At 59.7% G+C, this 24,504-nt stretch overlaps 3 protein-coding genes across 5 annotated transcripts; 2 read left to right on the top strand and 1 right to left on the bottom strand.

Moving 5' to 3' along the window:
- Positions 1-5,718: 5,718 nt before the first annotated feature.
- IGFALS (insulin like growth factor binding protein acid labile subunit) lies at positions 5,719-8,719 on the top strand. The gene is made up of 2 exons (XM_039560152.1): positions 5,719-5,792; positions 6,385-8,719. The coding sequence occupies exons 1-2, from the start codon at positions 5,777-5,779 to the stop codon at positions 8,196-8,198; spliced, it is 1,830 nt and encodes a 609-aa protein (XP_039416086.1). The 5' UTR covers positions 5,719-5,776; the 3' UTR covers positions 8,199-8,719.
- An 852-nt stretch (positions 8,720-9,571) lies between these two features.
- On the bottom strand, positions 9,572-14,234 carry NUBP2 (nucleotide binding protein 2). Its single transcript, XM_039560178.1, has 7 exons — positions 14,159-14,234; positions 12,724-12,842; positions 11,916-12,114; positions 11,486-11,640; positions 11,219-11,329; positions 10,853-10,922; positions 9,572-10,274 (listed from the first exon to the last, which is right to left on the bottom strand). Exons 1-7 carry the CDS (start codon positions 14,190-14,192, stop codon positions 10,132-10,134), a joined length of 831 nt encoding a protein of 276 aa, XP_039416112.1. The 5' UTR covers positions 14,193-14,234; the 3' UTR covers positions 9,572-10,131.
- SPSB3 (splA/ryanodine receptor domain and SOCS box containing 3) lies at positions 13,464-23,144 on the top strand. 3 transcript variants are annotated; one of them, XM_039560170.1, is made up of 8 exons: positions 13,464-13,722; positions 16,794-16,927; positions 18,477-18,657; positions 19,265-19,452; positions 21,218-21,320; positions 21,719-21,844; positions 22,082-22,444; positions 22,794-23,144. In XM_039560170.1, exons 1-7 carry the CDS (start codon positions 13,674-13,676, stop codon positions 22,426-22,428), a joined length of 1,128 nt encoding a protein of 375 aa, XP_039416104.1. In that variant the 5' UTR covers positions 13,464-13,673; the 3' UTR covers positions 22,429-22,444; positions 22,794-23,144. The 3 variants fall into 3 exon arrangements, with proteins under 3 accessions (XP_039416104.1, XP_039416102.1, XP_039416105.1); XM_039560168.1 differs by having other exon boundaries at positions 22,082-23,144; XM_039560171.1 differs by having other exon boundaries at positions 18,480-18,657; positions 22,082-23,144.
- Positions 23,145-24,504: the final 1,360 nt, after the last annotated feature.

A 24,504-nucleotide genomic window follows, 5' to 3' on the forward strand; every position in this document is an offset into this window, starting at 1 on the left:
CCTCGAACCTCCTGTGCCAATGAGCTGCCCAAAAGGTCCCAGGATCTCCGAGTTCAGCCCCAGCTAAAAGACCTTTCCCAATTTATCCTTTCACATCAGAGATGCTGCGTGGAAAAACACGTTTTAAAGCAAAGCATGCACTGAAACAAGCCTGGATTAGCCCAGACTGCTAAATCCGGGCTGTGCTGGTCTGTGTGCTGCTGCTGGCTCCAAACTGGGACCTGCCAGGCTGGAATGGGACAAATCCCACAGCCCAAAGTTCTTGCAGAATCTCCAAGGTCAGAGTGAGGGTAGCAGGGAGTGCAGGGCAGAGTGGGGAAGCCTGGAAAACCTTGAAGAGGAGTAAAATCAGATGGACCAGGAGACCTTTAAAGGCCCCTTGCAACTCAAACTCTTCTGTGATTCTAAAATGAATTCCAGCTCTTAATCTCCTCATTTCAGGCTTATTATTGCTGCTATTTCTGTAGAGTGGGTGAGTTTAGGTAAGAATCTATCTCCCACAGAAGAAAAGCTTTGACAATATGATGTTCAAAAAAGCCCAGAGCTCTGAATAACTCCTTAGATCTGTCAGAGCTCAGGGGATGAGAGCAAGAGGGGCCATCCTGACAGCAGCCCCGTGACAAGCAGAGCTCCTCACCTGTTCCAGGCTGCCGGAGGAGACCCCAGAGCCCCTCAGGGAAGGTCCGCAGAGGCCAGACGCAGGGGCTGAGCGTTTGGGGGGGCTCGGGGGAAGGAGAAAGCGAGCAAAGCCTGCAATTACGGCTTGTTTTTCTGCAAAAGAACTTAACAGACCTGAAGTAATTTTATTAAGGTAATGAAAGTGTTGATGAGAATTCACAGTCTCTTCACACCCAGCGCGGAGCCGAATTCACACCCGGCCCACGGCGCCGGGAGCTCGGGAGCCTCGGGGGGGGCTCGGGAGCACGGAGGAGCTGAGCAGCAACTCCACCCCCCGAGGGGTCCCAGCCCCACATGGACACCCCAAGGATGGGCACCTCCACCCCTCGGATGCTGTCCTGGACCCCGAGACCCCGGTTTGGGGGGGGGAGCAGCCCCACCCGTCAGCTGGGGGCTCGCTGAGCCGCGGGGAGCCCGTCGCACCCGGCAGAGGGCAATTCCCGGGCGCAAACACGGCTTTGTGTCTGCGAACGCACCCGTGCCGCCACCAGGAAGGACAGCGACCGCTTTTCCCACGGGTTGGGAATACGAAGCCAATTTTGTCCTGGGCAACACCACAAAAAAAAGCAGATTCGGGCTGAGAAATGAAGTTTTGGGGTGTCACTGCAGCTCGGAATCTCCAGCACCATTCCGGACTGAGCCACACAACCCCACCAGATCGAAATGCAAATCCCAGCTCTGTCCTGAGGGATTTTCACTCTTCTCGTCAGGGACACCTTGAGCACAGCCCCGGGAATGCAGCTTTGGGAGACGAAACCGCTCCGAAATCCAGGAGCTCCAGGGGCAGCTTTGGAGCGCGCAGCCGCCGGCCCGATCCCGCTGTGTGTTGTCAGCTCTCCCCAGCCCTGGCAGCCCTCGGCGGGGTCACACCCCACCCTGTGCCCTCCAGGGGACCCTGTGGCCCCGCAGGGGAGCCCCGAGCGGAGCAGGGGGAGCAGCCCCGCGCTCTCCGGAGCTCTCGGCAGGGCCGCACGGCGGTCGCGCAGTGACGGGCTCCATCTGGCTTCCAGCGCCAGCAAAGGGAATTCGCGTCCGCTCCCGGATCTGACAAATTCCTCTTGGGATGCCGCTGGAGTACCCTGGCACCCGGGACGCCTGAGGTGCCACAGCCCAGGGATGGGGAATCCTCTGGGAGCCCGACTCCCACCGATCCCCCCCAACTCCTCTTTGTGTCCAACCTAAACCCAACCTCTTCCAGTTTAAAATCATCACCCTTTCTCCTGGCTTGAGGAAAAGCTTCTGTCACTTTTCCAAGCCCTCAGGCTGCCACAAGGCTTTCTCCAGGCTGGACAGCCCCAGGTCTCCCAGGCTGGAGAGGGGAGAGGAGGAGGGAGCTGAAGAACCTCTCCCAGCTCCCCCACAAAGAACAGGAAAGGTTCTTCCAGCCCCTGACCACCTCCATGGTTCCCTCTGGGTCTGCTCTGACCCATCCAGGCCTGCTCTGGCCCAGGATCCCAAGGTGGGATGTGTGTGTGCTCCAGGGGGGCTGAGGGGGAGAATCCTACCCTGCTGATCACCCCTCTGGTGATGCAGCCCCGGAGGTGCTGGGTTTGTGGGCTGCCAGCACCCACTGCCACCCCACGTCCCCTTTGTCAACCCTGGCATCTCCAGGGGCTTCCCTGCAGGACTGGAAGGAGGGTTGGGATGGGGCAGGCAGGGACACCCTGGCAGAAGGAGTGAGGTCATGGCCTTGTGATCACGGGCAGGAGGGAAGCCGGGGTCCCTCTGCCCCACTCTCACCCCATCGCTCCAGCCAGGCACCCCGAGGACCAGGCTGCTCCCTCCATCCAGCAGGAAGCTGATGTCCAGGTCTGCAGAGCTGACACAGAACATGGAAAATGCCTTTCCCCTCTCCCCACCCACCCTGGCACTGCCATCAGGATCAGCCCTGCTGATCAGGATCAGTCCTGCCATCAGGATCCCTCTGTTCACTCCCCCAGCCCAGTTCCACTCTGACAGCCACTGCTCTCCTGCCATTCCCTGCCTCCATTGCCTCCAAATTCCCACTCCCAGGGCTCCTCTTCTCCCCACACCTCAGTGTTTGGGAATTGTCCCATCTGTGCTTCCAGCAATGGCCCTGGCCACCCTGAGTCATGTCTTGGGGACATCCTTGCCTCTCCCAGTCCAACCAGTCCGGCCAGGCTGGTGTTGGTGATGCGGTTCTGCGTGGCCACGTGGGCCACCAGGGTTTGGCATCCCTGGGAGCACCTTTCCCAACTTCCCACACGGGCTCTGCAGCCGTGGCAGGGCAGTAGGTGGCACTCAGAGATGCCCGTGGGGACCTTTGCCAGTAGCTGCCGCCACTCCTTGGTGCCCATCTCCTGTAGCAGGGACCAGGATGACCAGAAAGGTGGGAGGTCAGTGAGCACCAGGCAAAGCACCACTCCTGGGGCTTGGTCCCTGCTGGTGTCCCCTGGAGAATGGCACAAGCTCTGTGGTGCTGGTGTCACCCCTCCCATCTTTATCGGGCACGTTTTTGGTCCTGAACGAGGAGCAGGAGTGCTGGTTGCCCTGGCAACGTGAGATGCTCTCCTCCAGACAGGGACAATATTTGGCAAGATTTGCTAAAAATACTCCCTAACTCAGCTGTGACAACGCCACACGTGTCACCTCCCTGCTCCCCTCAGGGCTCATTGGGCGGGTGCTGTCCCTGCCGGTGTCCAGAGTGTCCCTGGTCACTCACCCTGGCTGGGTGGGGACGGAGCAGGGATGTCCCGGGGTCCCACAGCAGATGTGGCCCAGCACTGTCCCCTCCCCAGTTCAGCCAGCCCAGGGACAGAACAGGGACAGCTGGTGGCATGTCCCACCCAAAGGCACTGGGAAGCTCCCTGGGGAGGGACCTGCAGGCACAGGGGGGCTGCTGGGGAAGGTAAATGATTCCTTAGAGTTTAAATAGGTTTTAAAACTACTTTTTTTATGATTTTGCTGCTTTTCCTAACACCATTACAGCCTTCTCCATGGCAACCAGGGGAGGGGCTCAGACTTTGGTCCCGGCCTGGGGAGTTTATCTGCTGGAGCTGGAGCAGTGAGGGGATCAGATGGGGGGGTCCCCACATTGGCCAGGGGCACCCTGGGAAGGGGACACCCCCAAACCCAGGTCCCCGTGGTGGAGCTGTGGTTCCCTGGGCAGATGGGGGGGCCTGGGGTGCAGGGACCAGCACCTGCAGGGTCCCAGCATCTCCCACCACAGGAGATGGGACACATCCGGAGGAGAGGTCCCCAGGGAGGTCTAAAGGTGGAGCCAGGCCCAGAGGAGATGCTTCAAGGACCTCTAAAGGTGGGGATGGGTCCAGCTCCTCCCTGCACCACACCCACACTGGGAAGGGATTTCCTTATTTACCCTCCTTATTTTCCCATCGCATCTCGTTTGATATTTCCCCTGGGGAGGGAAATATTGATATTACCCCTGCTGGAGGCAGGGATAAACCTGCTCCCAGCTGCAGGCAGGGCTTGTTTAAACTTCCCAACGAGGTTTTGTGGGTTTTGGCTGGCTGAGCTGTGCTGGTTCAGCTCTTTCTAGCTTCCAGATTGATTACACCTTGTGTCAATATGTGCTCAGTGCCTATTAGTGGGCGCATGTATCCCTATCCCTCATTTCTCCCTCCTGATCTATAAATTCCCAGAAGACAGGATTAAAATAGAGGGGGAGGAGAATTCCACTCCGGGCCAAAAGGGAAGAGAGAAAACAGAGCCTGTGGGAAAGTTGGGTGGCAAGGCTGGAGCCTGGATGTCTCCCTCCAACACCTCTTCCCATGGGCCGAGATGTGAGCTGGGGAGATGCCAGGCTCCCGTGGGAAGGGGCAAGGTGGGAGCAAGGTGTGGGAACGGTGGGGGAGAGAATCCCTGCTCCAGCTGCACCTCCCAAACCAGCCTGGGGGAACCAGGGCTGGGAAGAGCAACCCCAGGGGGAGATGCCTGTTCCTGGAGGTGTGGGTGTGAGTGGTGCCAGCCTGGTGCACCTCCAGGGAAGAAGGGGGCTACCAGGACAGGGGAAGGTTGAGCCATGGCTTTTCCATCCGGCAGCTGCTGGCCGCAGGGCTCCTCTTGCTGGGGCTTTTTCTTTCTTTTTCTTTCCTGGAAACTGGTAAAAGATTCCACAGAAGCTGTGTTGGAGCCTGGTGGGGAAATGACCTGGGACACAGGATGGGGTCAGCGGCCTCCCCAGGGTGGTTTTGATGAGCTGCCAGGGGCAGAGGGTGATCTGCCAGCCCTGGAGCATCATCCATCCTGACCCCGCTGGATGGGGGCCTGGCAGAGGAGCGGGGCACCCCCACAGCCACCACCTCACCAGGGGGCCCCTGGCTTTGCTCTCTGTTTCCTCTTTGGCACAGAAGCACTGGGCAGAGCAGGGGGTAGAGCTCCCAGCACCATCCCCACCCATACGGCACGACAGGAGGGAAAATGGGAAAATGCCCACAGGAGGGGCTGAGGGTTCTGCCCCGAGGTTTTCAGTGCCACACAGGGAAGAGTTTTTTCCCCATTTTCCAGCTGATTTCCCACTTGCATCCCCACAAACCCTCAGGTGTTTCAGCCCATCTCGTACTAGAGATGATCCCCAAACCTTTAATCCCTGTGGATGCTCCAAGCCCCAGCGTGTGGCTTTTGTGTCCTGACGGAAAGTGAGGACCCACTGCCAGGGCTTATCCCAGGGCATCCCTGGCAGAGCAAGGCAGGGAAGGGTCAGTGCTGCTGCTCAGAACCCTCCCGGAGCTCAGGGTGCGGTGGTGGGACACCCTGCGAGGTTACCCCATTCCTCCCTCCGCACTCAAAGCCCACACAACCCCCATCCCTGGCAGGACCACCCTCTGCAGAACCCCCATCAGGTTCCTGGACATCTCATTCCGTGCCCCATTGCCGAGTTGCCCTAAAGGCAGTCCCAGAGCCGGGGGAGCAGCGAGGAGCCCGTGCCGGTGCCGCTGCCGCCGGCCAGGCTGTCCCCGGGGCTCGGCCGCGGCCCGGGCCAGCAGCAGTGGGGTTAAGGCCGGCCGGGCGGGCGGCTGGACAGGCGTCAAGGTGGTTGCTCCATCCATCCCTGCGCAGTCGGAGGGGCCGGAGAGCGGAGCGGGAGCGGGAGCCCTGCCCTGCCCTGCCCGCCGCCATGAGCACAGGCAAAGGTAAGGCTGGAACTGCTCCCGTCCAGGCTGGGGCTGGCGGGGGGGGGACACAAGCTGAGACTCTGCCCGGGCTTCAATCACCCTTTCCTCTGCTCCTCCTCTGCTGCTAACAGGACATTTTGGGGGCCCCCGAGCTGCCTGGGGGGCTGCAGGCACTGCAGGGCAGAGCCCGAGCCCGGATGGGGAGCGCAGGGATGGGCGGGGGCCGTGGTACTGAGACCCCGCAGGGCTGAGGGAGTCAAAGGGGGGCAGCTGGTGAGGAAGGGGAGAGGGGTCTGGGAGCTTTTCCCTGTAAAAGAGAGAAGCTGCTGCTGCAATATAGAGATGGATTTGGGGGGGGGGTCCTGCAGCTGAGGGGTCAGAGCTGTGGTAGGAGGGGGGGTGATGATCTTGCACCATTTCCCAAGGGATCCAGCCTCTGAAAACTCCTGCAGCTGCCCCGTGTGTGCAACGGGCTGGGGAGTGACCCCCTCACTCCCCAGCCCCAGCGGTGCAGGCACCCGGCCAGGGGGTCCCAAGGGTGTCCCAAGGGTGTCCCCTAGAGCAGCCACAGCCCTGCACTGACAGCGTCCCCTTTCCTCCACCCCCCCAGCAGGCATCCCCCTCCTGCTCCCCCTGGCCCTGCTGCTGGCTGCAGCCTCCCAGCCCCCCGGGGGGGACCCCCCGAAGGAGCCGGGGGACGGGGACGGCCCGCGCTGCCCCAGCCCCTGCGCCTGCAGCCTGGACGATTACAGCGAGGAGCTGAACGTCTTCTGCAGCGGCCGCAACCTGACGCGCCTGCCCGAGGACGTGCCCCCCAACGCCAAAGCCCTGTGGCTGGACGGCAACAACTTCACGCTGCTGCCGGCCGCTGCCTTCAGGAATTTATCAGCCCTGGACTTCCTGGACCTGCAGAGCAGCCAGCTGGGCTCCGTGGAGCAGCACGCCTTCCACGGGCTGCGCAGCCTCTACCACCTGCACCTGGAGCGCAACCGCCTCAAGCACCTGGCTCCGCACACCTTCCTGCACACCCAGAACCTCGTGTCCCTCAGCCTCAACAACAACCACTTCAGCAAGGTGGAGGAAGGGCTGTTCGCTGGGCTCTCCAACCTCTGGTACCTGAACCTGGGCTGGAACTCGCTGGTGGTGCTGCCTGACAGGGTGTTCCATGACCTGCCCAACCTGAGGGAGCTGATCCTGGCTGGGAACAAGCTGCCCTACCTCCAGCACCAGCTCTTCTGCAGCCTCACCGAGCTGAAGGAGCTGGACCTGAGCGGGAACGCGCTCAAGGGCATCAAGATCAACATCTTTGTCAAGCTGCAGAAGCTGCAGAAGCTGTACCTGAACCACAACCACATCAACGCCATCGCGCCCCGCGCCTTCATGGGCATGAAGTCCCTGCGGTGGCTGGACCTGTCCCACAACCGCCTGGTCTCGCTCTACGAGGACACCTTCCTGGGCCTCCTGAGCCTGCACGTCCTGCGCTTGTCCACCAACTCCATCACCAGCTTGAGGCCCAGGACTTTCAAGGACCTCCAGTTCCTGGAGGAGCTGCAGCTGGGGCACAACCGGATCCGGAGCCTGGCGGAAAGGACCTTCGAGGGGCTGGGCCAGCTGGAGGTGCTCAGCCTCAACAACAACCAGCTGCAGGACATCAGGGCCGGGGCCTTCCTGGGGCTGCACAACGTGGCCGTGATGCACTTGTCTGCCAACTGCATCAAGGTCCTGCCTGACTTTGTCTTCAAGGGGGTCACCAAGCTGCACAGCCTCCACCTGGAGCACAGCTGCGTGGGCAGGATCCGGGCCAACACCTTCTCCGGGCTCTCCAGCCTGCGGCGGCTCTTCCTGCAGCACAACAGCATCTCCCTCATCGAGGACCAGAGCTTCAGCGAACTGCACGAGCTCCTGGAGCTTGACCTGAAGCACAACAGGCTGAGCCACCTTTCGCCCCAGCTCTTCGTGGGGCTGAGCAACCTGGAGTACCTCTTCCTCTCCTCCAACCAGCTCCTGGAGATCTCCCAGGACACCTTCAGCCCGCTCCAGAGACTCTTCTGGCTCGACCTCTCCCACAACCAGCTGGAGACACTGGACAACAGCATCATCTCCCCCCTGGCCAACCTGCGCTACCTCAGCCTGAGGAATAACTCCCTGGAGACCTTCTCGGTGGCATTCCTGCGCCCCCCCTTCGCCCTGGAGCAGCTGTGGCTGGGGGGCAACACCTGGCACTGCAACTGCTCGCTGAAGGGCCTGCGGGACTTCTCCCTGCAGCACCCCGCCGTGGTCCCGCGCTTCGTGCAGTCGGTGGCCGAGGGGGACGACACCCATGTCCCCATCTACACCTACAACAACCTCACCTGCCTGCACCCCCCGGGCCTGGCGGGGCTGGACCTCCGCGACACCGCTGAGGAGAGCTTTGCTCACTGCTGAGCTGGGCTGGCCCCCCCAGGGACCCTCATCCACCACCACCCTGGCCCTGGCCCGGCCTCCCCGGGGCAGCAGCAGCAGCTGGGGCTCTGTGGCCACCCCAGACGAGCATCTCCAGCAGCCGCCTTGCTCAGAAGATGCTGGATGGGCACCAGCCCCCTGGGCTTCAAACTGAGTATTTCAGTCCCTTAATATTTAAATAGCAGCCCCCAGGGCAGAGCATGGTTGCTCCCAGCTCCCAGCAGGAGCATCTCTGGATGGGGGAATGCTGCACCCCCAGCCCTGCAGCCACAGCAAGGGGCAGCCCTGCCCAGGCCAGGACCTTTATGAGACAAAACAAAGAGTTTTCCTGCCATGGAGCAGTGGAGAAATCCTAAAAGCCCCCCCAAGCTTAGGGAAGGGGGCAGAGGACTTGCTGTAATGATTCCTTGCAGCAGCAGGTGTAGGCAGGGCACAGAAAGCCACACGTTGCTCACCTGATAAATGGCAGCAGACAAATAAACCTTTGGAGCTATTGCAACCCACCTTGTAAGTTATGTTTTTTCCAAAGCTCGTGCTGCCCCCGGCCGGGATTTCTCCCCAGAGCCCCTCAGGGTGAGGGATTCAGGCTCCTGGGGGCTCCCGGCATTTCCTGCAAGCCCTGGGTGGGTGGCACGTTCCCAGGGAGGGAGCAAGAAATGCCCAGCTATCCCACAGAAGCCAACAGCCCTGAGAGATTCCAGTGCTACTGCCTGGCTCTCCAAATCCCAGGTAAGTGTCCAAAGGTCAGACAAAATTTTCCTGGAAAATTGCATGAAGGGAAACCTGCTCGGGTGTGGGTCCTTGTGCAGCGGGAGCAGGGGTGGATGCTGCTCCTGCTCTCCTGCCTGCTGTAATCCAGCCTCATTGGTGGAAATGCAGTATTTCCCCATCTTCCCAAAACCTCACCGTGAGGGTGAGTCCCAAAGGTGGCCAGGGAGGCAGGCAGGAGGGCCTCAGAGTCCAGGAGGGAGGGAGATAAGATGCAAGGCCTTCATGTGCTTCCCCAGCTAAACTCAAGCCTGCAAGAGGACAGCAGGTCCCACGGGAGCAGCAGCCCACGGGGAGAGGTGCAGGGACACTCGGAAGTGAATGGAGCAGGAACCACCTGGGGACACAGAGGAGCCCCAGGCTGGGGTTGGAGAAGAGCTGTGGCAAAGCATCCCATGAAGGGCTGCCAGGGCCAGCTCACAGCAAGACAAGGGACAGGCTGGATCCTGATGCTGTTATAGGAGAGATTCAGCTGAATTCCAGCAAGGAAACCAGGGAAAAGCAGGAAGCACCTTGATGCACGTGACGGGCCAAGACTCAGAGCTACAGCGAGGCCTGAAGCCATGGAAGAACAGAAGTCACAGACCTGCATTTTAAGAAGAGTGTTTACTGCCTGGAACCTTGAAAAATATTCCTGAGTCACACACCCCTGGCAGACCCCAAGGCCTCATTCCCAGCACGATGGGATGCACCTCCCAGACAGCTCCCGAAGGCTTTTCCTCACACCCAGCCCATGCCGTGCCCTCACCGCCCGTCAGGAACCAGTGAGCTGAGAATTCTGAGCACAGGGGCCTGGCCTGGCTCCACATGGGAGCACCCAGCACGACCCAGCCACTGAAGCAAGCCCTGTGTGATCCATCAGGCAGGGGCAGCGGGAGAAGGCAGCAGCACACGGAGCCGCCATCCAGGTGATTGGAGCCGTCTGGGATCGCTGAGGGAAGAACAGCGCTTGACACAGCAGCTCCAGAGTCTCTTTGGGTCTGAGGGGATGGAGCTGCTTCCCCCTGGGACTGCCAGCAGCAATCTGTGCTCTCCCTCCCTCCCTCCCTCACACCCCCCAGTGAGACAGTTTGAGTTAAACAGCTCCTGCAGCCCCTTCCCACTGCTGGGGCTGCCAGCCTGGCACCAGTCCAGCTCCACACCCTCCTCAGGAGCTCCTCTGCGATGTATCCAAGATCTGCTGGGCAATGTGAGTCAAGGCAGGGAAGGCAGAGCTCTTGGGAAACTCTTGGATGAAGTCTCTGCCTTCTTCCAAGCTCTGGCTGAGCTGGGGGTCCAGGGGGACGCAGCCTGTGGGACAGGGGAGAGGAGGGTGAGAGCTCAGCTCGCTCCCTGTATGGCCAGGGTCTGCAGCCAGGGATCAAAAACACACTGCCAGGGTCAGCTCCAGGGAAAGGGGTAGGGAAGAGCAACCACTGCCCTCCCAGAGCTCTCCAGGAGACAATTCTCACCTGCAAGCACCTCCTCTGGGCCCAAGATCCCACCCCACCCTGGTGCTTCATGAGAGGGGCTCTTCCCTCTGATCCCAGCCCAGGGACGTGGGCTGATCCCTTCTGATCCCCTGTCCCAGGGACAGGGTTCAGCCCTCAGCCCCCATTTCTCAGGAAGGCTCCAGACATTCCAACATGGTTCTCATGGAGCTCCAGGCTTGTTTACGCTGTCACCATGATGTGGCATCACCATCTGTGGCCCAGCAGGGCCAGGGGCCAAATGTGAGGAGTTTGGATGGCAGAGAAGCAAAGCACAAACCTCAGCTCTGCCCAGGTGCCTGGGGCTCACAGCCCAGCCCACCTGCCTTCCCTGATGCTCCTTCTCTGTGCTCAGCCCTCCCACAGCACCATGAGATCACCCTGAGCAGAGCCACTCACCCAGGAAGGGCACCCCGGCGTGCTTGGCCAGCTCCTCACCTCCCCCTTTGGAGAAGATGTTTGTGCACTCCTGAAGGAATGAGCAGTGAGTCAGGAAGCCCAGAGCCCCGTGTGACAGGGCAGGTGCTGCCAGGCCCTGAGCAGAGCCAGCTCCCCTCCACCCTCCAGCCCCAGGCACTCGCTGTGCCCCCGCCCTCTCCCAGTGCTCCTGAGCAGAGCCCAGAGCTGGCAGCGTCTCCCCTCCCTGGCTCACAGCATCACCCCCATGGCATTTCCCGATTTGCCACCCAAGGCTCAGCACCCCACTAGTACAAGGAAGAGCCCACAAGAGCCCCAAGGCTGGACAATAAGGTCAGGAGAGCTCACAGAGCAGTGGGGGCACACGAAGCCGCTCATGTTCTCCACGATGCCGAGGATCCGCAGTCCCGCCTTCCTACAGAACGTCAGCTCCCGCCTCACATCCCCCACGGACACAGCCTGAGGGGGAACAACAGGACCTGGGGATCCCTCTGTGCACACTGATTGCGGCTCCAGAGCAGATGTGTACAACGAGACAGACCTGTGCAAACCTGGCATGCATTTTTCCCCCCTCCAAACCTGCAGCCTGCCAGGAATTCCAGCCCCGTGTCCTACCTGAGGTGTCGTGACCAGGATTGCTCCGAGCAGCTGGAAGGGCCTCAAGGCCTCCACGGTGGAGATGTGCTCGTCGGACGTGCCCGGCGGCGTGTCCACGATGAGGAAGTCCAGGTCCCCCCAGGCCACGTCAGTGAGAAATTGTTTGATCAAAGCTATGGAAATAAAAGGGGCAGATAAAAAAAACCCCAAACCACAACGGGTTTCAGCAGGTGACTTGGGAGCTGTGGGACAGGAGTTGGGAAGCGCCCTGGGGACAGGGACCCAGGGAGAGGGGACAAGGCTGTCTGTCAGCACAACATGGGAGGGATTTAAACCCACCCTTGTGGAACTGGAGCTTCATTCCCCCAAGGAATAACATCTCCAGGAGGCAGCAGCACCTCCAGGAGCGTTCACAGAAGGTTTCACCAGCAGCAAACCCCGGTGTTACCGTTTTTCTTGGGTCCTCTCCACACCACGGCATCGTCCGGCCTCTCCAGCAGGAAGCCGATGGACATGAGGGCGATGGCCTTGTCCTGGCCCACGAAGACGGGGACCCAGCCGCTGTCACACTGGTGCACGGCGCTGTCCTGCACCCTCAGCATGCGGGGGATGCTGGGGCCACACAGGTCCACGTCCAGGATCCCCACCTGGGGACAGGCACAGCCCTTCGGACAGGCCCGGCACGCTGGGCTCAGGAACCCCAAGCACCCAGCTCTGGGCTGCTCACAGCACTTCCACAACAGCCTCTGCAGCTCAGCAGCCACATTTGAAACACAAATGCTTTACACTTCACATCCCTCCCGACCTCCTTCTCCCCAAGGAGCATCTCCTGGGTGTTTCCAAGTGCTTTATGCCAGAACCCAAGTGGCACTGGCTGCACAGAGCTTTTAATAAGATCCTCGGGGGATTCAGTCTGTCTCCTGCTCACACTTTTTGTCCCCATTTTAAGAGTCCTTGAGCTCACCCACTTCACCCCACAGAGGGAGCGAGGGTGACACCACAAAGGAGCAAAGTCACATCTCAGGCCAATTTCAACAACAAATATTGGGTGATTTAAGAGAACAGATAAAAGAGAAATGAACTGCAGTATCTGATCCAGGTACCTGAGCTGGATCACACTCTCACAAATTGCATTTTCCCAGGGAATCCACACACTGCCCACCCAGCACACCCACATGGGAAGGGTGGGCAAAACCCAGCCCAGCTGGAGGCTGGAAGGGAAAAGCCAGAGCTCAGCACCCCAAACCCTCTCTCACCCTCTTCCCGGCGCTGCGCAGCGCCAGGGCCAGCTCGGTGGAGATGGTGCTCTTCCCAACGCCGCCCTTCCCGGACAGCACCAGCAGGATGTGCCGCACCCCGGCCAGGCTGGCTCTGTCTGCAAGGGCATCAGAGAGTCACAGAACATCCTGAGTGGGAAAGGACCCACAGGGATCATCCAGTCCCACCTCTGGTCCTGCACAGACACCCCAAATCCCACCCTGGGCGTCCCTGGCAGCGCTGTCCAAATGCTCCTGGAGCTCTGGCAGCCTCGGGGCCGTGCCCATTCCCTGGGGAGCCTGTTCAGCGCCCAGCACCCTCTGGGGGAAGGACCTTTCCCTGATCTCCAGCCTGACCCTGCCTGGCACAGCTCCAGCCGTTCCCTGTCCCTGTCCCAGAGATGGGAGCTGCCCCTCAGGAGGAGCTGCTGCCCCGGTGAGGTCTCACCTCAGTGTAAGGCAGTGGGAAAGAAGAGGTGGATGTGCCACGGGCTTTTTGTCATCAGAAAAGGGACAATAAGAACAATGGCAATAAACAGTGTGTGTGGGGAGCAAAGGCTTGTCCCGGTGACCTAAGTGGCCATTGGCCAGCACAGCAATAAACACGCACCAGGCTCGTGAGGCTCAGCCCGGGCATGGCCGGAGGCTGCTGGTGAGCTCAGGCCCTTGGCGTTTCCTTCCTCTGTGCCACACCAGTCCCTTCCTGCCAGTCCCACGCTCCACTCCAGCCTTCCTGCTGTTCCCTGCTGTGCTGTCAGCGCTCCCGACTCTGCTTTGGGCTCAGCTCCCTGGAGCAGGGAGCGCTCGGGACCGCTGTCCCCGGTCCGGGGCAGCACAGGGGGCTCCAGCCCACAGCCGGCAAACGCCACCCGCCCACCTGGGGCCCCGTCACGACCGGGCACGGACTCGAGGCGCCGGGGCTGGCCCGGCAGCCCAGCGGCACCGGTGGCATGGAGCCCGCACGCACCATGGCAGAGCTCATCCGCACCTCCGCCGACGGTAAAGACCACGGGCCCCACAACGGGAAGGGGGGGAGAAGGGGGCCGGGGAGGGGCGAGACGGGGCCCCGCAGCGAGGCGCTCCCGGGATACCGCCCGGTGACAGCGGCAGCCCCGCGCCGGGCCCGGTTACTCGGCGCTGTCTTCCGCGGGAGTCGAGCCCGGGCCTCTGGCAAGGCTCAACGTCGCCTCCCGATAACCGGGGCCCGCCGCCTATGGGACCCCGACCCGGCCCGGCGCTCCCCTCACCGGGAGTCGGGCCCAACACCGCGGCACCGGCTCGGCCCGAGCACCTCGGAATTCCACAGGACCGGGTCCTAACCCCCCACTAGGCCTGGGCATTCCGGGCGGGACGTCCCCCTTGAGGCGAGTAGGGCCCCCCCAGACCGAGACCCCAGATCTCGGATCCTCCAGGCCGCGGCCGCTGCTCTGCTCACCCCCAGCCGTTTCCTCCATGTTGCCTCCCCGCATCCCTCGCTTCCGCCTTCCGCCGGCCCACAGCCCCGCCCCCTCAGACTGACAGGAACCGTGTCCAATCGCAAGCCGCGCTCTCACCGGAGAACCCGCCCTCCAGGGCACCGCAGCCAATCCAGTCCTCGCACTCCCCTTGCATCAGCCAATAGGCTTAGTGCTTTCCCTTCGCGAGCGGCCGCCCAATGGCGCCGCTTCCCGGCGATTGGCACACGGGACAACCAATAGCGAGGGGCTTCTTCAGACCCCGCCCCCTCCGTCCTCCTCCGCATGTGAGTGACAGGGAGCCTAGCCAATGGCGAAGGGGCGCGGCGCCGCCGCAGCCAATGGGCGCCTGGGGGGCGGTGCCGGGAGCGGATTGTTTATGTCCCGGGAGGGGAAAAGTAGGTCAGAAGCGCCGCGGGGCCGGGCCGGGGCAGCGCCGGGCCGGGCAGGGCCGGGCCGGCAGGTGGGCCGGGGGGCTCGGGGGACGGGCTGGAGGTGGGAGCCGGGGGTTGGGGTTTGGCTCAGGGCGGGCCGGGGTTGTGCGACCTAAGCGCGGTGGCCTGGCCTGGCTGGCCTGGCCTTGTCCTGTCCGGCCGCGCCTCAGCTACCGGGACAGCTGGGGGCTCCGGTAGCCGCCCTCGGTGGAACCGCTGCTTTCCGCAGCCACGGAGCCGGGTCGGGCGGGTCGGGCAGCCTGCCGTGGTTCCTCCGCGCCGCTCGGTGGCCTGGGGAAGTGCCGGGGTTAGCGCGGGTCACGCCGCAGCATCGCCTCGGGCCCGCGGAAAGGCCTCAGCGGCCCAAGGCCCCTGAGGGGTGAAGGGGCTTTTGTGGCAGCACCGGTTGTGACAGCAGGAGCGGGACAGTGGCCGTCCCCTGCGCTGGCACTGCTGAGGCACCTCCAATCCTAGGGGCAGTTCTGGGCAAGAAAAACTCTGGGGGGCTGGAGCGGGTCCAGAGAAGGGAACAGAGCTGGGAAGGGGCTGGAGCACCAGGAGCGGCTGAGGGAGCTGGGAAAGGGGCTCAGCCTGGAGCAAAGGAGGCTCAGGGGGGACCTTGTGGCTCTGCACAAGTTCCTGACAGGAGGGGGCCAGCCGGGAGGGGGTCGGCTGTGCTGCCAGGGAACAGGGACAGGAGGAGAGGGAACGGCCTCAGGCTGGGCCAGGGGAGGTTTAGGTTGGATATTGGGGAAATTCCTTCATGGGAAGGGTGGTCAGGCACTGGCACAGCTGCCCAGGGCAGTGGTGGGGTCACCATCCCTGGGGGGATTTAAAAGCTGTGTGGATGTGGCACTTGGTGGCCTTGGCAGTGCCGGGGGAATGGTTGGACTCGTTGATCCAAGAGGTCTTTTCCAGCCATAATGATTCCATGACTGACTCTGCCGTCGGTGCTGGATCATGTACTGGGATCTCTGTGCTGACTCTAAGGCCCAGCCTTAGCAAGGGCCTGGGGTACAGAGCTGCTCTGTTGGGCTGCTGTGGGTGCCCAACAAAGCTGGAGAAGGGGTTTCTGCTGGGGTTTTAGGTCCTTTCCCAGCATGGCTGTGTGAGCCCTGTGATTCCAGCAGGTGGGATTTCCAGAGCCCTTCAAAGCATCCATGGGCAGCTGCACAGCCGGCTGTGGCTTGGCCTGTCCTGCTTTTCCAGGAGCTGCTCTCCTGCTGGTGACTGAGGCATAGGAGGAACAGGGCCAGGAGCTTTATGGCTGGCCCTGGCTTGGGACTGAGCTGAGGGAGAGGGTTCAAGGGTTACAGCCCTGCGGGTGCCTCTTGGTGGGGAGTTGAATTCTGCAAAGATAAACTTCAGGGGGGTGAGATTGGAAGCTGAGGTTTCCCCATCACATCCAGTGCAGTGCTCCTGTGTGGCAGCTGGAAGCTGGGCTGGCCTGTCAAGCTGTCCACTGGGAAGGAGCCTTGGGAAGTCTGTCTCTGAACAACATCCCTGCTGGACTGGGAGACAGGCGGCTGCTTCCCTTCTGCCTGTTGTCCTTGAGGCAAGTTGGGACAGGTCTGTCACAAGCCTAATTTCCCTCCAGAGCAGGAAAGTGGTTTTGCTTCCTCTCCAAGCACTGAGAGCAAAGGCCTTGCTCAGAGGGCAGTTGCAGGTGGACAGCCTTCCCTGCAGACAGACGGGCTGCAGTGAGGCTGGGGCAGTGCAGGTGGCCAGAGCCAGGACAGCCGCTGAAGGGTCGCTGGGCACCAGGGAGGCCGTGTTTTAGAGCAGCCTGCTCTAGTGGAAGGTGTCCCTGCCTATGGCAGGGGGTGGAACGAGATGAGCTTGAAGGTCCTTCCACCCCAAACAATTCTGTGATTCTGACAGCCCTGAAGCTTCTTAGGCCAGGTGAGAGGTGGTGGCTGGATCCAATTCCTGCGGTGGGGCAGCTGCTGCCACCACCACTGCATATTGGGAGTGTTTCTAGGGACCAGCTGAACACCTGGCTCACGGAGGAGTTGACCCTAGGTGGAGAAAGAGAAGTTTGGGTGAAGTTTGCAAAGGCTCTTGATGCAGCTGGAACTTCTTTGCATTGGCTCATCTTGTGCTAGTCCCCCTGGGGGGTTTGGTGACCCAGGGAGTGGCCATGGGACGTGGCAGAAGTGTAACCTCGTGTCCCTTTCCCCAGCCTACCTGTCTGGGAGCAGCATGGCGCGGCGCCCGCGGAGCAGCCGGGCCTGGCACTTTGTGCTGAGCGGGGTCCGGCGCGAGGCCGACGGCCGGGCCGGTGCACGGGGCTGGGGCTACGACTCCGACGGGCAGGTAGGCTGGGCTCGGGGGGCTCTGGGGGGCACAGGGTGGCACAGGGGACGTTTTCCTTTCCCTGATATCAGGTGTGTACTGGCCAAAAGCAGAAAGGATTTAACAATGGTCAGTATTGATGCTAAGCGAAATGCTTTTTTAAGCACAGAATGGGTGTGTCATACATAAAGTACATACAATATTTTTAAATACTGTTCTGGAAGTAGAGCTCTAGATAAGTGTGTGAAGTGGATCTGTTCCCTAATCTGGCTCGCTGTGCTCCCTCCTGGGCTGTGAGGCCCTTAGAGATGGTAGTGGAGATTGTGGGACAGTGTCTTCAGACTGAGATTTCCTCACATTTCCTGCTTTGTGATGTGAACATCACTTCTGAAGCTGGTCCAGGTGTGCTGGAGATGGGAACACAGCAGGGAGAGCAGGAGTAAAACAAGGCAAGGAGTGACTGATTTGCCTCTGCCATCATTCCCTCTTTTCCCTAATACTTGAGTGTGTGAGTTGAGTTCCCTGTGTAGTGGTGGGGACACAAGGAGCTGCTCCAGGAGCTTCAGGGCCACACTGAAGCCATGAGGCCACTGCCAGAGCACAGTGTCCAAACCCAGGCACTGTGCTCCCAGAAATCGAGCAGTTTTCTGTGCCTGCAGTCATGGGAATGACAGGATTTCTAGGTGGCAGTACTTAGGGAAGTAAGAAGTTAGGAAAGACAGAACCCAAGCTCTTGGGTTTGCAGGCCAGAGGAGATCTGGGCAGTACATACGTAAGCCCAAGTAGTTTCAATTCCCTGTCTTACACAGCTGCAAGAACATGAGTTTAAATGATTTTTGTCATTAAATACCCCTTACCTTGGGGGTGAATAACAAGCAGGTACATCTGAGCAGTGTGTAAACCTAGAGTAACTCGCTGCAATCAGTGATAAGAGAATCCCTTAGGCAACACCATAACACAGGGGTGAAACTGGGCTGTGACTCCCACAGTGTCTAGTCCAGGATCACTTTTGTCTCTTGGCACTGGGGAACAGTAAATCAGGTTTTTGTGTTCATGAATGTAAACAAAAGCCCTTTAATCCTGCCCTGGGTTCCCCGTGGGCCTGTCTGCAGCACTGGCCTGAGGAGCTGCAGCCGTGCTGCTCAACTGGCTCCCTTTGTTCTGCCCCCTCTCCCTTCTCCCCCTTGTGTGTCCCAGGCTCCTCACAGCCTCTCCAGAGCAGTGCTTGGCTCTGCTGATGGCTGGAACCTGCCTGGTGAAAGCCAAAGCTTCAGCACAGAATTTCCTTCAAAATGTGTGTTCCAGGCTTGTGACCCTGCTGTGACAGCTCCTTGTTCCCAGCAGGCACAAAGAACGTACCTGCACCGCAGAGTGCTGAGAGGTCCCTGCAGCTCAGCAGGCACTGCCCATGTCCCAAAGCAGGGTAATGCCACGGGCACAGCCTCCCTGTGTGACAGGCCAGGACATGACATGAGCCTGGGGATGTCCCTGCACAGCCCTCAGGGAGCTCTGCCAGCCCAGCTCCCACGCCCAGGGATGCCCAGCAGCGACCATTCCCTGTTCTCCCCAGCAGCACAGCGACTCGGACTCGGAGCCGGAGTTTTCCTCCCTGTCTCCCTCCATCCCGAGCGCCATCCCTGTGACTGGAGAGTCCTACTGCAACTGTGAGAACCAGAGTGAAGCTCCCTACTGCTCCAGCCTGCACGCCCTGCACCGTGTCCGCGACTGCCGCTGCGGCGAGGAGGACGAGTGTAAGGGGCTGGGGGGGCCCCTGCAGTGTCCCGTCCCTGTCCCAGCATTCCTTTGTTTACATCCCGAGGCTGTAGGGGGATTACCAGCCTGTGCCTGCTGTCATGTTTCCAGGGCTCAGGGCTGAGCTGTGACAGCATCAGCTCTCACCTCTGGGACATGCTTTCCGATCCGGCTTAGGCCACAGGTGAAACAGAGCCGGTGCTTAGGGCCCTCCTGATCCCTGCAATGGCTGGTGGGGTGCCAGGCTCAGAGCACAGAGTGGGCTTGGGCTGGCTGGCAGAGCCTGTGGCATGGCAGAGCCATCCCTTGATCCCGTGAGGAGTGCGGGGAGAAGGGAGGCTCTCCCTGGTGTCAGCCAAAATTGGGCCTGGTGAATGCTGCCAGCTTTGGAGCACTGATCCATCTGTGGTGGGGCACTGCAGAATAGTTCAGGCCTCAAGCAGTTCTCTGATGTGCACAGCCTAAGATTTACCCTCTTAAACTGTAAGAGAAACATAAACAACCCCACTAACAGCCTTCAAAACAAACATCCACCCATGCTTTGGCTTGGTGGTAGTTCCCTGAAGGTCTTTGCCCATCCTTGTCCCCTCTGTGCTTCCTCAACAGATTTCGACTGGGTGTGGGATGACCTGAACAAGTCGACGGCCACCCTGCTGACGTGTGACAACCGCAAGGTGAACTTCCACATGGAGTACAGCTGTGGCACGGCCGCCATCCGCGGCAACAAGGAGCTGGCAGATGGGCAGCACTTCTGGGAGATCAAGATGACCTCCCCGGTGTATGGCACTGACATGGTACGTGTGGGGCACACAGAAGTGCCCAGGGTTTTGGACAGGAGCTGGGAGGATGCGGTTCCACCACAGCAGATCAGGTTTGAGGCTGTCTGGAAGTGCACAAGTGCCTGGGGACCTGATGAGATGCATCCCTGGGATCTGAGGGAACTGGTGGATGAAGTGGTGTAGCCACTATCTGTCATATCTGAGAAGCTGTGGCAGTCTGGTGAAGTACCCAGTGACTGGAAAAGAGGAAACTTAACCCCCATTTTTCAAAAGGCAAATAAGGAAGATCTGGGGAAGTACAGGCTGGCCGGTCTTACCTCTGTGCCTGGCAGTCATGGAGCAGATCCTTTTGGAAACTATGCAAAGGCTCATGGAAAAAGTGGAGGTGGTTGATGACGTCCATCAGGGCTTCACTAAGGGCAAATCCTGCCTGACAGATGCAGTGGCGTTCTGTGATGGGGTTGCAGTGTTGGTGCATGAGGGAAGAGGAAGTGATCTCATCTACTTGAATTTGGGCAAAGGATTTGTTGCTGCCTTGCATGGCATCTCTCACCTGGAGAGACATGGATTTGACAGAGGGACCACTTGGTGGGCATGGAATTGTCTGGATGGTCACACGCAAAGAGGTGGAGTCAACAGAGACCAGTTACAAGTGACATTGCTCAGGGGCTGGCATTGGGGCCAGTACTGGACATGGACATGGGATCAGGGCACTCAGCCAGGCTGGAGCTGACACCCAGCTGTGTGGGGAGGTGACACCCTGGAGGGGAGACATGGGGCATCCCGAGGGACCTGGACAGGCTGGAGAGGTGGGGCCATGGGAAAAAAGTTCAACAAAGCCAAGTGCCAGTGCTGCACCTGGGTCAGGGCACTAATCCAGGCTGGGCAGAGAATGGATCGAGAGCAGCCCTGGGAGAAGGACGTGGAGTGTTGGAGGATGAGAACTGGACACAGCCTGGTCATGTGCACCCAGATCCCCCCCATGCCCTGGGCTGAGCCCCAGAGTGGGCAGCAGGGGAGGGGGGGATTCTGCCCCTCTGCCCCCTCAGGTGAGACCCCACCTGCAGAGCTGCCCCAGCCCTGGGGCCAACAGCAGAGGGATGTGGAGCTGCTGGAGAGAGTCCAGAGAAAGCCACGGAGATGTCCCAAGGGCTGGAGCCCCTCTGCTCTGGAGCCAGGCTGGGAGAGCTGGGGGTGCTCACCTGGACAAGTGAAGGCTCCAGGGACACCTCAGAGCCCCTTGCAGGGCCTAAAGGGGCTCCAGGAGAGCTGCAGAGGGATTGGGGACAGGGATGGAGGGACAGGACACAGGGAATGGCTTCCCAGTGCCAGAGGGCAGGGCTGGATGGGATATGGGGAAGGAATTGTTCCCTGGGAGGGTGGGGAGGTCCTGGCACAGGGTGCCCAGAAGAATCCCTGGCAGTGTCCAAGGCCAGGCTGGATGGGGCCTGGAGCAGGCTGGGATAGGGGAAGGTGTCCCTGCCCATGGCAGGGGGTGGAATGGGATGAGCTTTAAGGTCCCTTCCAACTCAGACCATTCCATGACTCTGAACAGGACAGTGACCTTCTTCAGCAGTTCAGCTGGGCCTCCTCACTTAGGAAATTGAAGCTGGGAGCCTTCAGCTCCACCCTGAAACCTCTGACTTGGCTTCACCAAGCCCTCTGGGTGTTTTGGACTGAGCCAAGAAGAGGAGGGAAGAACTGGAGGTGGAATGTGGTTGTGTTTTGTTACTTGAAAAGACACTGAGCTTGTGTTCTTACTCCCTGCTTTGCCTCCCAGATGGTGGGAATTGGGACGTCCGATGTGAACCTGGACAAGTACCGTCACACCTTCTGCAGCCTGCTGGGCAAGGACGAGGACAGCTGGGGACTCTCTTACACAGGTAACACAGACAGGGGGGCTGGATGGGCAGCAGTAGCCCAAGAGGTGCCCCCAGACCTGTGAATCCCTTCATTAAGGACACCAGAGCAGCTGCCGACAGCTCACAGCCCTTGGAGCGTCTCTCCTGGCCCGTGTTTTGCAGAGCCCTTAGACCTGGTGTGGGACCCTCCAGGGCACCAGGGTGCTACTGTCACATCACCACTTTGGGGTTTCAGTGCTGGAGTTGTAAAACCACAACTTTCCCCTTTCTAGCAGCCACTCTGGGATGGGAGGGCAAGGATCAGGCAGTGCAGGGATGTTTCTGGCACTGAGCGAGGCTGTACCAGCAGCATGGGAGTCGGGATGAACTCCTGGAGTGCAGGTTTTCCACAGAATGCCATTTTTTGGGTGTGTTTTCAGGACTGCTGCATCACAAGGGAGACAAAACAAACTTCTCCTCGAGGTTTGGCCAGGGCTCCATTATTGGGGTGCATTTGGACACGTGGCACGGGACACTCACATTCTTCAAGAACCGCAAGTGCATAGGTGAGAGCCAGGGATGGGGTGGGAGGAACTCGAGTCTGGCTGCAGCAGAAAACACTGAGAAAGCAGAAGACCAAGGTGTGAAGTGAGTGGGGGGAAGATCACATTTCTTGTTTAATAGATTGGGAGTTCAGAAAGCTTTTCCCAAGAGCTTTGCAGTTAATGGGCTCGGGGTAGGTGAGAGGGGGGAGATCCCTCTGTCTAAACTAACATGCCCTCCCTGGTGCTGTGCCCTGGCAGGGGTGGCAGCCACGAAGCTGCAGAACAAGAAGTTTTACCCCATGGTGTGCTCGACGGCGGCCAAGAGCAGCATGAAGGTGATCCGGTCCTGCGCCAGCTGCACGTCCCTGCAGTACCTGTGCTGCTTCCGCCTGCGCCAGCTCCTGCCCGACTACGTGGACACGCTGGAGGTGCTGCCCCTGCCCCCGGGACTCAAGCAGGTGCTGCACAACAAACTGGGCTGGGTCTTGAGCATGAACTATAGCACGTCGAAGCCTTCCTCCTCCTCGTCCTCGGGGAGCGACTCGGACAGCTCGTGCAGCTCGGATGCGGAGGCCTGCCAAAGGAAGAGGTGCAGGAGGACATAATGGCTCTGCACACCAGGTGGGTGGGGGTTTGTTGTGTTGTCTGTGAGGGCCAGCCAAGCCTGATGCACCTCTTCCTTCATGGGGACATCCATTTCTACGTGTTGGCAAAGATTTCTCCAGTGCTGTGGAAATCTTTGGCCTCGACATCCATCACAGGCATTTAGAAGAGTTGCTGGCTCCAAGAGATGCCAGTTCTGACACAAGAAAATTGTGGTGAAATGTCTGAGCTTCATCTCCTGACTTGCTATGGAAGCCAGCACCTCTTCCTGAAGGATCTCTCTTCTCCCTGTTGGCACAGACAACGTTTAAGAAATTGGACTTGATGACAGGAGTTGGACTTGATAATCTTTGTGGCTCCTTTCCAGCTCAGGATATTGTGATGATTAAAGCGGCCTCCTGGTTGGAGTGTACTGGATTCCAGTCAGACAACGGACCTGACTCATCGAGACACAATCCCAGGCCAGTCCTCTCCTCTCTGTGTGTGTAGGTTTGGTGTCTGCCATGACCTCGTCCCGCTCTGGGGCACAACAGAGCAGCAGCTGGAGGGAAAGGGCCCCCAGAGACACTGCTGGGAGCAGGTACAGGAGCTGAGCTGTGGGTGGTCTTCCTCGAGCCCCCGGGGACTTTGAATTGCTTTGCATGTTGGTTCCTGCTGCTTCTCCTCTGTCCAAGACTGTGTTAAACTGTAATAATAAAAGTAGAAGCTGTCTGTTGTTCCTCTTGGGGCCCTTGAAGGCAGGAAGCTGCAGGTGCTTGTCAAAAACAGCCTGGGCAGCAGCGTGGAGGGGAGGTTTTGGCTGCAGCAGTTGTGTGTCAGAGCTGGAGGAGGTGAAGGCAGCAGAGATGCCCTTGTCTCTGTGCAGGGCTCTTGTGCTTCCCACTGAACCAGAAGTCTGGCTGGGGTGATGTTCAGTGGAGCCAGGCTGCTGCCTGTGGCTGTGCACTGGGAGGGTTTATAGTGCCTGTCCTCTGGCAGGTCACGCTGGGACAAACACCCCAAACCCCCACCCCAGAGCCTGGCAATCAGAGCCACCCCTCCAAGACTTTGTGGTCATGCTGAGAGGAAATGCTGGATTAGGATCTGGACAAGTGACTGATTGTGTAGTGGCCTCGTGCCACTGCCAGGGAATGGGCTCTGTGCTCCCACAGGACTGGTGCCAGTCCCTGCAGGGCCTGTGGACAGCCCATGGGGCTTTTCCCCAGCCTGTGAGCTCTCTTCTGGTGGACAGCTGAGGATTCAGTACTGAGCTGGTGCTGTTAGCCTTGCAAAGGGCATTGGAAAGCGGAACAGGGCTGAGGTATGGACGGGAAATGGCTTTTAACCAGTTCTCTCTGTGGGTTTCCTCCCAACAAGTTCCAGCTGCTGCCTTTTCCTTTCCCATCACAGACCCCCATAGGGTCAGGTAAAACTTGCACCATGTGCACTTACTCCTTGCTGAGCTCATTCCCAGATCCTGAAGCGAAGATGGCTCTTGCTCCTCTGGGGCCAGGCTTTGAATGAGAACCTTACTGCAGCAGTAAGGCCCTGTCCGTGCCTCTGGATCTGTGCTGCAGCCAGAACAAGCTTGCCTGGTTTGCTCTTCCCCAGAAACTGATTCAGGCAGCAGCAGCTGGAGGCAGAGGAATCCCTGGCAGGGAGGAAGGTGGTTTGGAGGGGCCCTCCCGCTCCTGCAGCACTGGTTGTTCCAAGGGAGGAAGTTCAGGAGTTCTGTGTCACTGTGGAAAGCCCCAGTGAACAATCCCAAGCCTCAGCAGGCACTGGGGGAGCCCTGACCCACCCCCGTCCTGGCTGTGGCTATTTCTGAGTAATAATGGAGCATATGCTTTGGGAAAAGAGAATCCCATCCTAACCCACCATTTCCCATGGATTTTCTACAGCTTATCCAGCATTTTCTCGTGTTGGGAGTTCAGTGAACAAACCCCTGCTCTGCCCTGAGCTGTGTTACCCCAAGGATGTAGTTCCCCTCTGGCCAGCTGGTTTTGACAGCTGGCAGGTGTTTTCCAAAGTTACTCAAACAGGATCCACCTGTCCCTGGAAGCCACAGCAGGATCTACAGTAACAGATCCCACAAAGAG

Source organism: Corvus cornix, chromosome 14 (assembly GCF_000738735.6).
Source record: "Corvus cornix cornix isolate S_Up_H32 chromosome 14, ASM73873v5, whole genome shotgun sequence".
NCBI lineage: Eukaryota > Metazoa > Chordata > Aves > Passeriformes > Corvidae > Corvus > Corvus cornix.